A 12,960-nucleotide genomic window follows, 5' to 3' on the forward strand; every position below is an offset into this window, starting at 1 on the left:
GGTTCATGCCATTCTCCTGCCTCAGCCTCCCGAGTAGCTGGGGCTTCAGGCGCCCACCACCTCGCCTGGCTAGTTTTTTTTGTATTTTTTAGTAGAGACGGAGTTTCACCGTGTTAGCCAGGATAGTCTCGATCTCCTGACCTTGTAATCCGCCCGTCTCGGCCTCCCAAAGTGCTGGGATTACAGGCTTGAGCCACCACGCCCGGCCAATTAACCAGTTTTTTAAAAAGAGAATTTTAGAGTTGGAAGGGATTTTTGAGGTCCTTTCAGTCATCCCCATGTATTTTGCAAATGGAAGACAGGAGCTAGACCTAGAAAGTTTAAATGACTTGCTTCAGGTCCCAAAAAGCCAAGGACAAAGCTGGGAGTAGACCCTCAGGTCCTTCGATTTTTGGCCCTTATTGAATACCTTCCATGTTAAAGGGGAAGCCTGTTGTGCCAAGTGATAGAGGAGTAACAGAAGAGCCCAGAGGAGCTCTGCTACCAAAGAGGTGGAAAAGTCAGCATCTATTTCATTTCTGCCTCTTTGGCATACCGTGGAACTTGCCAGGAATTCCTCAAAAAAAGAAAATTTGTAATGGTGGATGTGAGCTAATTAATTAATATTCGTATGTCTTTTTGTTTGTTTTTTGTTTTTTGAGATGGAGTCTTGCTCCGTTGCTCAGGCTGGAGTGCAATGGTGTGATCTTGGCTCACTACAGCCTCGACCTCCCAGGTTCAAGCGATTCTCCTGCCTCAGCCTCCCAAGTAGCTGGTATTACAGGTGCCCACCACCATGCCGAGCTAATTTTTTTGTATTTTTAGTAGAGACAGGATTTTGCTGTGTTTTCCAAGCTGGTCTGGAACTCCTAACCTCAGGTGATCCCCCCACCTTGGCCTCCGAAAGTGCTGGGATTGAATGCATGAACCACCGCCCCTGGCCCGTATTTATTTTTAAATTAAACCACATGTAAATCAACAGGTTTTTAAATGAGCAGATATTTTTCAACGTTAAGGAAGATAACATAATGTAAACCTGCCAAAAAATTAAGTCCTGTAGAAATTGTATTTTTAAAACTAATTAGAGTTCTCTGAACCCAGAATCAAAAATAATGAATTATGCGTGTGGTTTTTCTGTAGCGAACAATCTTTGGCCTAGTTCCGTGTTTTGGTAATGATCTCACACTGTCCTGAAATGTTTGAAATTTTAAAATATTCAGTAGCTTGACTGAGAACAGATTAAACTTTTTATGTTGCGTATGCTTCCATCCACTTCTTCCTTCCCCCAACCTCGGTTTCTGATACTTTCCTTCCTTTCTCTGAGGGTTACTGGCCTAATTGAATTGGATACTAGAGTAAAACAAGTGGAGAAAGTCCTGTTTTCTTATAAATTTGATTTCATTTCTTTGGGATTGTGGATTTTAGTCATTTCTTCTCTTGGTTTTTGGAGTTTCCTGTAGATTTCATATTTGCTATTAAAAGATATTACAGTTTTATAAACAAGTATGAATTATCCAAAACAACTTGCAATGGATACATCTTCCAAAACCTTCAGATGCGATTTTCTGTATTCCCTGCACATAATCCTAAGGACTTTGTTAATAATCCAAAGTAAAGCAAAGTCTTACAGTTTAATGCTTGTCTGATTAATGCTAGGGAACTTGAAGTACTGTTAGAAACATATAAAGTGATACAATGCTTTTAAAAGCTGAATGGCTATATAGCTGCTTCACAGAAACTTGTATTTGTTTTATAAAACAGATTTTTGTTGTGTTTTTGTGTTTATTTGAGGGTTAGAATTTGAGTAAAATTTATATTATCCTGAAGTGTGAGTCTTAGTGTATCGTAGATTCTTGTGAAATCTTCCGTTCATGGAAATTTAATTCTTCTGACATTTTGCTTTGCGTTTAGACAGCTGTATTAAATGAACTGATAAGCAAGTTTGACTCCTTTTTCTATTAGAATGTTTCTTTAAGACCATGCTGCTTAAATCACTTTGTTGTTATAAGATGTTTTCTTGTGGACTAGACCCCTTATAAAAGTGTTTGTGAATAACTTTGCCTTGTTATTTTGCTGGTTTAGACATATTTTCAGAATCATAGGGTCTTAATTTATAAGCTATAAAGTATATAGTAAATTCATTTAGTAAAACCCTCATGTAAACATTAAAAGGAACTGGCAGAAGAACACAAATTTTTATTTTATTTTGTTAATAGCCTTTTAAATGTGTAAAGTGATTCAGTTTGTTTTATTCCAGTTGGGTCTTTGTCTTCTGAAGATCATGATTTTGACCCCACTGCTGAGATGCTGGTCCATGACTATGATGATGAAAGAACTCTTGAAGAAGAGGAAATGATGGATGAGGGTAAAAACTTCAGTTCTGAAATTGAAGACTTAGAAAAGGTATAAGATTTACTTTAATATACACATTTATAAAGAGTTTGAAATTCTGTTGTAATTTTTAAAATAATCTACCTGAAATAAAAATAGGATCATAATCCTTTTTTTTGTTTTCACTTTTATTTTGGGGGATAGCCTAATAAGTGTTTTCATTTAATTTTTCAAAATTATTTTGTATCTCTTAACCTAATTTTTAAGCTTATATCAGCACAGTGAAGTAGGTACACATAGGCATTTTACAGATGAGAAAATTGAGATACGGAAAACTATAGGCCCTAAGATTAGTTCTGAATCCTAGTCTAGCCCTCTTCCCATTATATCATACTGTTCTGCTAAGGGTCAAACTTGAATTTGGCTAAGTACTATAGTAGATACAGAGAGAAGTCTTTTCCTTCAAATAACTCATAATCTAGTGGAATATTTTAAGAAAATTGAAAAAGGTTTACTGTATTTTCAAATATAAATTGGTAATATCCCATCCCCTGCTCCTTTAAAAGTCATCTTTTAAAAGATTGGCAAGAGTGAGTGTAATTTATAATTTTTTAAGCCCCAAGTCAATATAAATTCAAATGAACTGTATTTTTAACATGCATTTATACCAGGACTGTATATAGAGAGGTCCCTATAGGGGTTACCTTGAAAACGTGTAGGATTTATGCTTACTTAACCATATTTGAAAATTTCTAATCAGCCAGAATAACAAAAGATTTCAGAAATGATACTTATCCCCTGAGTTATCCTATACTTCTTTTTCTTAAAAAGGGCAAGCACATTCTTATATATATATCATCTCCTCCGCTTAGTAGCTTTGTGAGGCAGGAGTGGAGTATTATTTTATTTCCTTCTTCACGTTAATACACAGGGAAACAGAAGAGTGACTTAACTGCCCTCCCACTTGCTCTGATCTGTGGTTTTTATCTGTAGTAAAGTGCAACTGTATACATGTGGTCTCTATTATTTTTATTGATGTTTAAAGAAACATGAAAATGAATTAAAAAAACAGTAGAGACACAAATATAAAGAGTAAGGATCAAGTTTTTAGAAGGAATTTCAAATTATGTTTTAATTATTTCTATATAACTTGAAATAGTGTATTAATCTTTTATTAGTGGAAAGATTAGTGGAATAGTGATTTAGGTATTGGTGCGTATTAATAGTCTTAGGGGATTGATGTTAATGTTCATTTTCAAGAATTATAAGTTTTTATGTTCATAGTAAATAAACTCAGTTGTGTGTTGACTGTAATATGGCCCATATTTTAGTGTTCACAAATTTTTAGTACATCATGTGTTATGGAAAATAAGGTAAGTACAAAAGTAATTTTCTTTTAGTAGCTCTTTGAGTATAGAATATGTGGCTAGATTTTAGTTATTAAACATACTAAAATAGGGTTTATGTAATATCTTTATATATTTTAATGTATTCATATTACTGCCTTCTGAGAGCTTTCAATAGTCCTAGATTTATAGGTAGAACTTTTTTTTTTTTTTTTGAGAAGCCGACTTGTTCCATTGCACAGGCTGGAGCGCAGTGGCACAGTCTTGGCTCACTACAGCCTGTGCCACCTGGGTTCAAGTGATTCTCCTGCCTCGGCCTCCCGAGTAGTTAGGATTACAGGCATCCACCATCACACCTGGGTACTTTTTGTATTTTTGGTAGAGATGGGGTTTTGCCATGTTGACCAGGCTGGTCTTGAACTCCTGACCTCAGGCAATCCACCCGCCTTGGCCTCCCAAAGTACTGGGATTATAGCGTGAGCCACCGCACCTGGCTGGTAGAACTTTTTAAAGAGTACTTATTTCTGCTTTTATTAATATATAATTATCCCCTTGGTGTTCACTGTGAGAAAAATTCAAAAATTCAGAAAAGCACAAATGAGAAAGTAAAAAATCATTTTTTCTACCACTTAGACTTTAGTATAGGTTTTTTCTTTTTTGTTAAAAGAAAAAAAGAAAAAGCATTTAGGCTGGGGGCGGTGGCTCACACATGTAATCTGAGCACTTTGGGAGGCTAAAGTGGAACGATCGCTTGAGCCCAGGAGTCTTGAGACCAGCCTGGGTCACATAGTGAGACCCCATTTCTACCAAAAAATTTAAAAATTAGCTGGGCATGGTGGTGCATACCTGTAGCCCCAGCTTCTTGGGAGGCTGAGGTGGGAGGATCACTTGATCATCCCAGGAGTTCAAGGTTGCAGTGAGCTATGATTGTGCCACTGTATTCCCGAGTATGTGACAGACTGAGACCCTGTCTGGGAAAAAAAAGATCACAAGACATTTAAGCAAATTATATGTGTATTGTTTAGCAGCCTGTGCCTTAAGGTATCAGACAGGCGTTAGTTATTAACATGAAATGCATCTCAGACAGTCTCATTTGGTCCATCCAGCAATGCCATCAGTTGTGTCAGATGAACGTTGGCATTATTTTTCTAGGCTCAGAGACCTTGTTGATTGTAGGACGTAGTGTTGATTTCTTTTCTTTTTTTTTTTTTTTCTTTTTTTGAGACGGAGTCTTGCTCTGTTGCCCAGGCTGGAGTGCAGTGGCGCAATCTTGGCTCACTGCAAGCTCCGCCTCCTGGGTTCACACCATTCTCCTGCTTCAGTCTCGCAAGTAGCTGGGACTATAGGTGCCCACCACCACAGCTAGCTAATTTTTTTTGTTTTGTTTTTAGTAGAGACAGGGTTTCACCATGTTAGCCAGGATGGTCTCGATCTGCTGACCTTGTGATCTGCCCACCTTGGCCTCCCAAAGTGCTGGGATTACAGGCGTGAGCCACCGCGTCCAGCCTACTGTTAATTTCTAAACAGTGTAGGGGTAGGGGGAGGAACACTTGTATATGAAGTTTGCACTTTAGTATCAGGCTACATCCTGATTCTGATACGTGAGGGAGTGCATCATAGGATCAAGGAAATGATGGTATGTGAGGAAATGGAGGTGAGAGGGATTAGGTGATTTGTCCAATATAATGGTTAGCAATTAGTGGGTCTTCTGCCCTAAATATGGTACTCTTCCTGATATAAATCCTTTGACTTATAGAACAGTTCATTTATAAGTGTGACTACATTCTACTGTGTTCCTTAAAATGTAAATAGGTTCAACAAAATACCCAAGGAAAGGAAGAGAAAAATCCTTATACCTGGGATAAGGTGTTGGATCACACTTCTAAGCTGATTTAGCTACCACAGATCCTTACAGACTTTGAGACTTACTAATTCAATTTTGAAAAAATTGTTTTTATGTTTTAAAGGACTTAAGTGCTTTATTAATAGGCTCTCATAGAAAGCTCATTTGTGAAGTGCTTCAGAGACTAGAGTCACCTTTTCCAGTTTTGCTTTAAAAGTTTTGGTACAAATGATTTGTGTTTTAGCATCAACCCTCTGGCCACCACTGTGATCACTTGAACTTATTAATGAGGTTTCTATGAAGATGGTCACCTTCTCCCTCAACAGATGGTCATGCCTGTGTCTTTATAGAAAAGTGGGGGTTTTCTTGAGTGAGTGCTGGGAACCTCCTGTCTCCCTCACATATACAAACTTTCATATTATTCTTTCCCTCCTGTCCTGTGAAGTATCTGTGATATCCCAGGCTAACCTCTAGATTCTATCCCTCCTGCCCTCAATTTATTCTTTTACCCTTTTTTTAAAATTTCCACATAAGAATCCTACTCATGTAGATCCCACATTTGGAAGAAATTCTCTTTTGATCTTGTGTTGCCCTCAGTCACTCCCCTTTTGTAGCCAAATCTCAAGTCACATATGTACCTTCTTCCCCTCCCGTTCAGTCCTTAGCTTGGCTTCTTCCACCGTGCCATAAGGCCACCAATAATTACTTATGTAGAGATGGTCTCACTCTGTCACCCAGGCTAGAGTGCAGTGATATGATCATAGCTCACTGCAACCTTGACCCCCTGGGCTTAAGCAATTTTCCCACCTCAGCCTTCCAAAGCCTAGGGATTACAGGTGCATCCCACCACCCTGGCTAATTATAAAAAAAAAAGTTTTTTGTGGAGAAGGGGTCTTTCTATGCCCAGGCAGGTCTCCAACTCCTGGGCTCAAGCTATCCTACCTTGGCCTCCCAAAGTGCTGGGATTACAGGCAGCAGCCACTGCGCCTGGCCCAGGTCACCAATAATTCCTGATTGCCAGATACTAAGATTTCTTGTCTTTTTCTTGCTTAATTTCTTTTTGGAATTTGACCCAAGTGACCATTCCTGATTATCCATACTTGTTTCTGCCTTAATTTATGGAATCCTACTTTTTCCTGGTTCTATTGTCTGACTTCTCCCTCCTTATTTTATGATCTTTTCTTTCTTTGCCCGCATTTTCATTAACATTCTCTGGGGTTTTGGCTATTGTCTTCTCACTCTGTGTGCCTTTTCTGGGTGATCTCACTCAAACCACTGCTTTAGCTTTCACCTTAAACTGATCATTACTGTCCCATCCTTAAATTTATCTTGTGTTTCTGTCTCAGTGGTGCTATAGTTACCTAACTTCCCAGGCCAGAAATCTGGCAATCCATTTGAACTCCTATGTTGCTTTCATTCTTTCTATCAAGTAACTCAAGAAATGGATCTTTCCCTAAATTTCACTCAAATAATCCCCCTTCTTAGTTCAGGCTCTCATTCTACTTCCCTTAGAACATTATTTCCAAAATACGAATCATGTTTAGGAATTTTCAGACATACCCATTGCCCATAGTGTAACATACTTGAAAGTTCTTCTGATAAGCATAGATCCCCTCCTCTTTTCTCTCTACCCTCTCCGTGGGTGAGCTCATCAACTTCTGTGGTTTTAAATATCATCTAGATGCTAATGAATGCCAGATTTATATCTTTAGCCCAGCCTGGTTCTCTGAGCTCCAGGCTCCTGGCCAACCTGACTTTTCTACTTGGATGTTTCATAGTCCTCTTAAACTTAACCGTGTGCTTTGCAGAACTCTTGTTTTTGTTTTGTTTTGTTTTGTTTCCTTCAAAAACCTTTTATTCCTTTAGTATTCTCTATCTTGGCAGAAGTTACCACCATCTAGGCAATTGATCAAATAGAAAACTGGGGAGGAGTCCTTCCCTTTCCCTCCCACGTCCAGTGACCCATTTGGTTCTACCTCAGAATATGTCTCTTCTCTTCACTTCTCTCCTCTTGTGTATCACTACCCTCGCCTAGCACGAGGCTTTTTAAGTGGTTTCCCTGCTTCTCCTGTATCTCTCCACCCTTCTCAACTTTTCTTCATGCAGGTGTTCAGTATTTTAAGAAGAAATAATGCCATGGTACTCCCTTTTTATGAGTCTCCGATGGCTCCTCATTGCCCTGGGAATGAAGTCCAGGTTCCTTTCCTTGGCCCTGAGGCCCTTTATGATCTGTCCCTGCCTCTCTTTCCATTGTCTTGAACCATTCTTCATTCTACTCACCAAACTTTGGCCACTTGGCTTAGTAGGAAACCACCTTCAGCCCTTCAGGCCTCACATGTGTCAATTTTTTTGCCTGGAATACTCTTCACGGGACTGGCCTTCTCAGACTTCAGGCCTCTGCTGAAGATTGCTGACTGTCTCTCCCTGCTACCCTCTGAAAGCGGGCCCCGAGTGTTACTCTGTATCTCAGTGCTCTGTTTGTTACACTCATCAAACTTGGCAGCCCTATATTTGTGTATTGTCAGAAGCCTTGTCATCTTTCAAGACTTAGCTCAGTCTTCACCCTCTGTGCATACCCCCATACTCCATACGAGTATTCTTGGGATGTAGATCTGCCCTTCTCTATACTCACAATTGAATATTGAAGTCATCACATTGTGTTATAATGGCTAACTCATCAGTTTCCCCCACTAAGACTGAATTCCTTGTGAGCAGGGATTCTTCAGTAAATTTAATTTTTATGTCCAGTAGCCAGTAGCTAGTAGCCCTCAGCCAAGTACTTAGAACTGAGTAAATGATGGGAAGGTGGACCATCAGTGCATAAGAGTTGAAAATTGCCACTCCCCGTTTCAGGAAGAAAGACAAACTGTGAGGTTCTGGAGAAATACTACTGACAGGTGCTTGGCAAAGGCTGCAACCCAGGCACCTCTTAAATTAGAACCAATATGAGCCAAAGGGAATGGGCTACGTGGACTCTGCAAGGAGCAGGATAGGACTGTAGAGAGACTCTAAATCTGAGTCTTGTTACCTTCAAGGGATTCTTTGGTTTGGAAGAAAAATAATTCATGGAAGTTTCCCTGTGGTGTAAGTGAACTTCACCCTGTTCTGACAATCCAACTCAATTTATGCTGACTCCATGCTCCCAAAGGAGTTTTGGTCGATTTAAATCCCAAGCTAAAAAAGATTTTCATGATCATTTATGGTCATTAGAAAGGTGTATGTCTACTACTGCAAATTTATAAATTAGTGTTCTATCATATACCTGATTGTGTAAGTTCATTTAGCATGAATCTGTTTTAGTTATACACAATGAATTATGTAAGTTCCATACCTGCAAAGGTGCATCCCCTGTGGGCCCTGTGGGCAGCCAGCTGGCCCTGTAAGGAATCGTCACTGGCTCTTCTCAGGTCACTTTGTGATCAACTGTGGGCATGTTTTGCATACTCTGCTTTAGCGTTTTGATGCTGTTTGCTTTATGGATTATTTTATTTTAAAGGGAAAACTAAACCATAAGCAAATTTTAAAAATCTTTTAATTGATGGATACAGAAATCTTAAAAATATTTAACAGATTAACTAGTTCATGAGTATATTGTTTTGAAGTTATTTATTTGAATGATAAATAGTTCCTTTTTTTTTCTTTTTTGTATTTTTACTAGAGATGGGGTTTCACCATGTTGGCCAGGCTGGTCTCGAACTCCTGACCTCAAGTGATCTGCCTGTCTTGGCCTTCCAAAGTGCTAGGACTACAGGTGTGAGCCACTGTGACCGGCCTTGAATAATAAATAGTTCTATACACTTTAGTAGTTAAAACATAGTCATGTGTCGCTGAACGAGGGAATACATTCTGAGAAAGGCGTCATTAGGCAGTTTCATTGCTGTGTGAACATCATATAGTATGCTTAGACAAAAGTAGTTAATGTAGCCTACTATACACCTAGGCTATATGGTGTAGCATATCATTCCTAACACAGTTGTATATGCAGCCTGGCTGTATATGCAGTCTGCATGCACTGAATGTTATGTAGTATATCGTAACACTTATTTTCACATGGATTCCTGAGAGGGAAACAGTGACTTGGTGTCACTATGAGGCATGGCATAGGTATTCATAACATAGGCAGCACTGTAGCCGGGGCATGTAATTTTATTAAAGAAGCCAGTAAGATAACTGGGGAACTGGGATTCAAACCCGGAATTAAGCCTCAGTTTTCTCACCTGTAAAATGGTGATAATAGTATAATCTTCCTCAGACAGTTGTTTTAAAAAAACTGGTATAAAAATATGGGATGTAGTAAGAATATAAAAGGATAATTGTGCTTTGAACATAAATATTGCTGATGTTAGTAAACATTCAGCAAAAGTTTTTCTACCAGGCGTCTTCTAATTAACATGAAGAATAAAGCAAGCGGTCAGCTGTTAAATGCATGGAAAGAAGCTGTGAATTACAAGTTATTGATTGATTAATTGGAAATGTTTTCAGGGCAAATCTTTATGTTAACTTGAAAGCTAAAAAGCACTAAAGCAAATATTTGAGGAATTTTTAAAATAGTAAAATGCCTCTGGAAAATAAAAACTAAGGTGTTAATTGTTAGGCTTTTGTTTATACATTAATTATAGGTCTAGGTGTTTGGTCCTGTTTTCTGACAACAGCAGAAAAAGAAAAACTGAAGCTTGCCTTTGATTTGTTCTGCTGTAGTGATAATGTGCTTTATGAACCTAAGGGGACAGTAGAGTTTACCTGCAGTTCAGTATTGTGACATCTGCTAAGTCTGTGTTTATGCCCTGGCTTGAACAGGAAGGAACCATGCCTCTAGAAGACTTACTGGCATTCTATGGCTATGAACCTACGATTCCAGCAGTTGCAAATTCCAGTGCAAATAGTTCCCCAAGTGAACTGGCAGATGAACTACCAGACATGACACTAGACAAAGTAAGTGTGAGTATTTGAAAGAAAAATTCAGGATCTGTTACCATTGACTGCTTTTATTAGAGTTTTTTTTTTCCATTTAAAGTATTATTTAATAATTCTTAAATGTAAACTTCTTGTTGACCCATTGTGCTTATTTCGGTGGCTGATATAAACATTGTTTGGCTTTGATCACACTATGTTAAGAGTAGTATTAATAGCAGCTTCATGGTACTTTGCATGCCTGAATATTCTCCCGTAATGTTTTCATCTTTCCTGTGTAGACACATTGTATCTAAACTTAGATCTTGGCTTAACTTCTTTTGATCCTATAAACACATAAAAGCCTTGATTAATAAATCCCCCAGAAGCCTTCAAACCAAGCTGGCTTAGGCGTGGAGTGGTTGGAGAGAAGTTCTGTTTTCTTGGCTCTGGGAGTGACAGCGGCCGCAGCAGCCAAGACCACGGTGATCCATCTCTAACATAGGCTGGTTGTGGGGAGGCCTAGTCCCTACTGAGGAAAATTCACACGGCCATGGCCTCTGCTAACAGATCCCTGGGAACCTTTCCTTGCCTTTCAGATCTCAGGCAGGGAGAGGAATCCACATCTTGGAACCTCTTCCTGTGAGTTACATTGTTCCCACTTTTAAGTCAATGTGATATTAATGTACCACAGACTTTAATGACCATAGTCATTCAACAAGTATTTATTGAGTGGCTACTATGTGCTAGGCACAAGGATGACTGTATACTTACATAAAAATTAATTCAAACGTGTTTCTTTTAAAATTATGTCAGTAGTCAGAGCTGTTCATTAGTTGGATTTTTAAATTATGGAAGAGTGAAGGTTGGAGGCATTTTTTCAGTTTTATTTTATTATTGACAGAAAATGAATATAATTGTTAAGCACTTAAAAGTCAGACTATTTTTGTTGTAAATTCACTAAAAATTAGCCTACAGCTTTAGATAAGCTCTCTGTATACCCACAAATTAGGCAATTGTTTGTTATAAGTATATAGTTGCACTAATTATCATTTAATAGTATATTATTGAATATTACATAATATCAAATACTAAATATTTTTGTACGTGAAGTAAATAATAGGAGAATTTCATATTTCTTTCATAAGGTTCCAACTGCTTCTTAATTATATGTTATAAAAAGATAGTTTTCTTAATTAATGAGATGTAATCATTTCTAACTCTAGCACTGCCTTCTTATTCTTCCAGGAGGAAATAGCAAAAGACTTGTTGTCAGGTGATGACGAGGAAACTCAGTCTTCTGCGGATGATCTGACGCCATCTGTGACTTCCCATGAAACTTCTGATTTCTTCCCTAGGCCTTTACGATGTAAGAAACCCAGTGGATTACTGATTAATAGTAACAGTGATACTGTAGCTTTAGTACATTTTATTGTGTTCAGTAATTTATGTCAGAATATTCTAAATATTTTATGTGATTGAGATAAAATACATCTGTAATTTAAACAAGATTATAACCTTTCTTTTGGGATAGAGGTGAACTAATATGTCATTTAAAAATTGAAATATTTGGCCAGGTGCAGTGTCTCACGCCTGTAATCCCAGCACTTTGGGAGGCCGAGGCAGGTGGATCACTTGAGGCCAGGAGTTTGAGACCAGCTTAGCCAACATGGTGGAACCTATTCTTTACTAAAAATACAAAAAATTAGCCAGGCATGGGGGCATGCACTTGTAATCCCAGCTACTTGGGAGGCTGAGGCATGAGAATCACTTGAACCTTGAGGGTGAAGGTTGCCACCAGCTGGAGATCATGCTACTGCACTCCAGCCTGGGCCACAGAGAGAGACTCTGTCTCAAAAATAATAATAATAATACTAAGATAAAAATGGAAATATTGACTTTATTTTTACAAGGCCATTTTCCTTCTCAAGAGTCATCTGTTGCTATGGTAACCATTCCTAGTTTCACCACAAAATTTTTTAGACTTTTTTGAATTTCTATTAAAAGGCTCCTGCTCTCCTGGTTTTGAATACTTACCAGTGCTCAAAAGGTATTTTCACTTTTAATGATATATCTTTTTCCTATTAGTTCTTGGTGTTACCTCTTAATGTTTATCAGTAATACTTAAAAGGTTTTGGGGTTGGGTGTGTGATCCCAACACTTTGGGAGGCTGAGGCGAGAGGATCACTTTAGGCCAGGATTTCTAGACCACCCTGGGTAACATAGCAAGACCCCGTCTCTACAAAAAAATTGAAAATATAAAACTTAGCTGGGTATAGTGGCATGCACATGTAGTCCCAGCTATTTGGGAGGCTGAGGTAGGAGGATCACTCAAGCTCAGGACTTTGAGGTCACAGTGAGCCATGATCAGGCTACTGCTCTCTAGCCTGGGTGACAGAGTGAGACCCTGTTTCTAAAAATAAATAAAATGTTTTGGACTAAAATAATTTCTTAGATGCAATCTGCAGTCTCACTCTTTTTTTTTTTTTTTTTTTTTTTTTTGCTATTTTTATGGTAGAAGAACTGTTTGGTTAATAAGTTCAAATATCCGTGCATTCGTGTGGGTACAAA

The 12,960-nt window shown here is 38.3% G+C and overlaps 1 protein-coding gene and 1 long non-coding RNA gene across 4 annotated transcripts in view; one reads left to right on the top strand and one right to left on the bottom strand.

Annotated features, from left to right (window-relative positions):
- Nucleotides 1-12,960, top strand: part of MIER3 (mesoderm induction early response 1, family member 3) — a 41,281-nt gene that overhangs the window by 1,638 nt on the left and 26,683 nt on the right. For 2 of the 3 annotated variants that reach the window (XM_011999869.1, XM_011999870.1), the window contains exons 2-4: nucleotides 2,237-2,382; nucleotides 10,297-10,431; nucleotides 11,638-11,758. In XM_011999869.1, the coding sequence (XP_011855259.1) occupies nucleotides 2,284-2,382; nucleotides 10,297-10,431; nucleotides 11,638-11,758 (355 nt within the window). In that variant the 5' untranslated portion in view covers nucleotides 2,237-2,283. Of the gene's footprint in view, nucleotides 1-2,221; nucleotides 2,383-10,296; nucleotides 10,432-11,637; nucleotides 11,759-12,960 lie in introns of all 3 variants that reach the window. The other variant, XM_011999868.1, reaches the window with a different exon arrangement.
- Nucleotides 2,156-8,055, bottom strand: LOC105553726. The gene is made up of 2 exons (XR_001008202.1): nucleotides 7,780-8,055; nucleotides 2,156-2,316 (listed from the first exon to the last, which is right to left on the bottom strand). It is a non-coding gene; the product is annotated as an uncharacterized LOC105553726 (long non-coding RNA).

Source organism: Mandrillus leucophaeus, unplaced genomic scaffold, assembly GCF_000951045.1.
Source record: "Mandrillus leucophaeus isolate KB7577 unplaced genomic scaffold, Mleu.le_1.0 Scaffold605, whole genome shotgun sequence".
Classification (NCBI taxonomy): Eukaryota; Metazoa; Chordata; class Mammalia; order Primates; family Cercopithecidae; genus Mandrillus; species Mandrillus leucophaeus.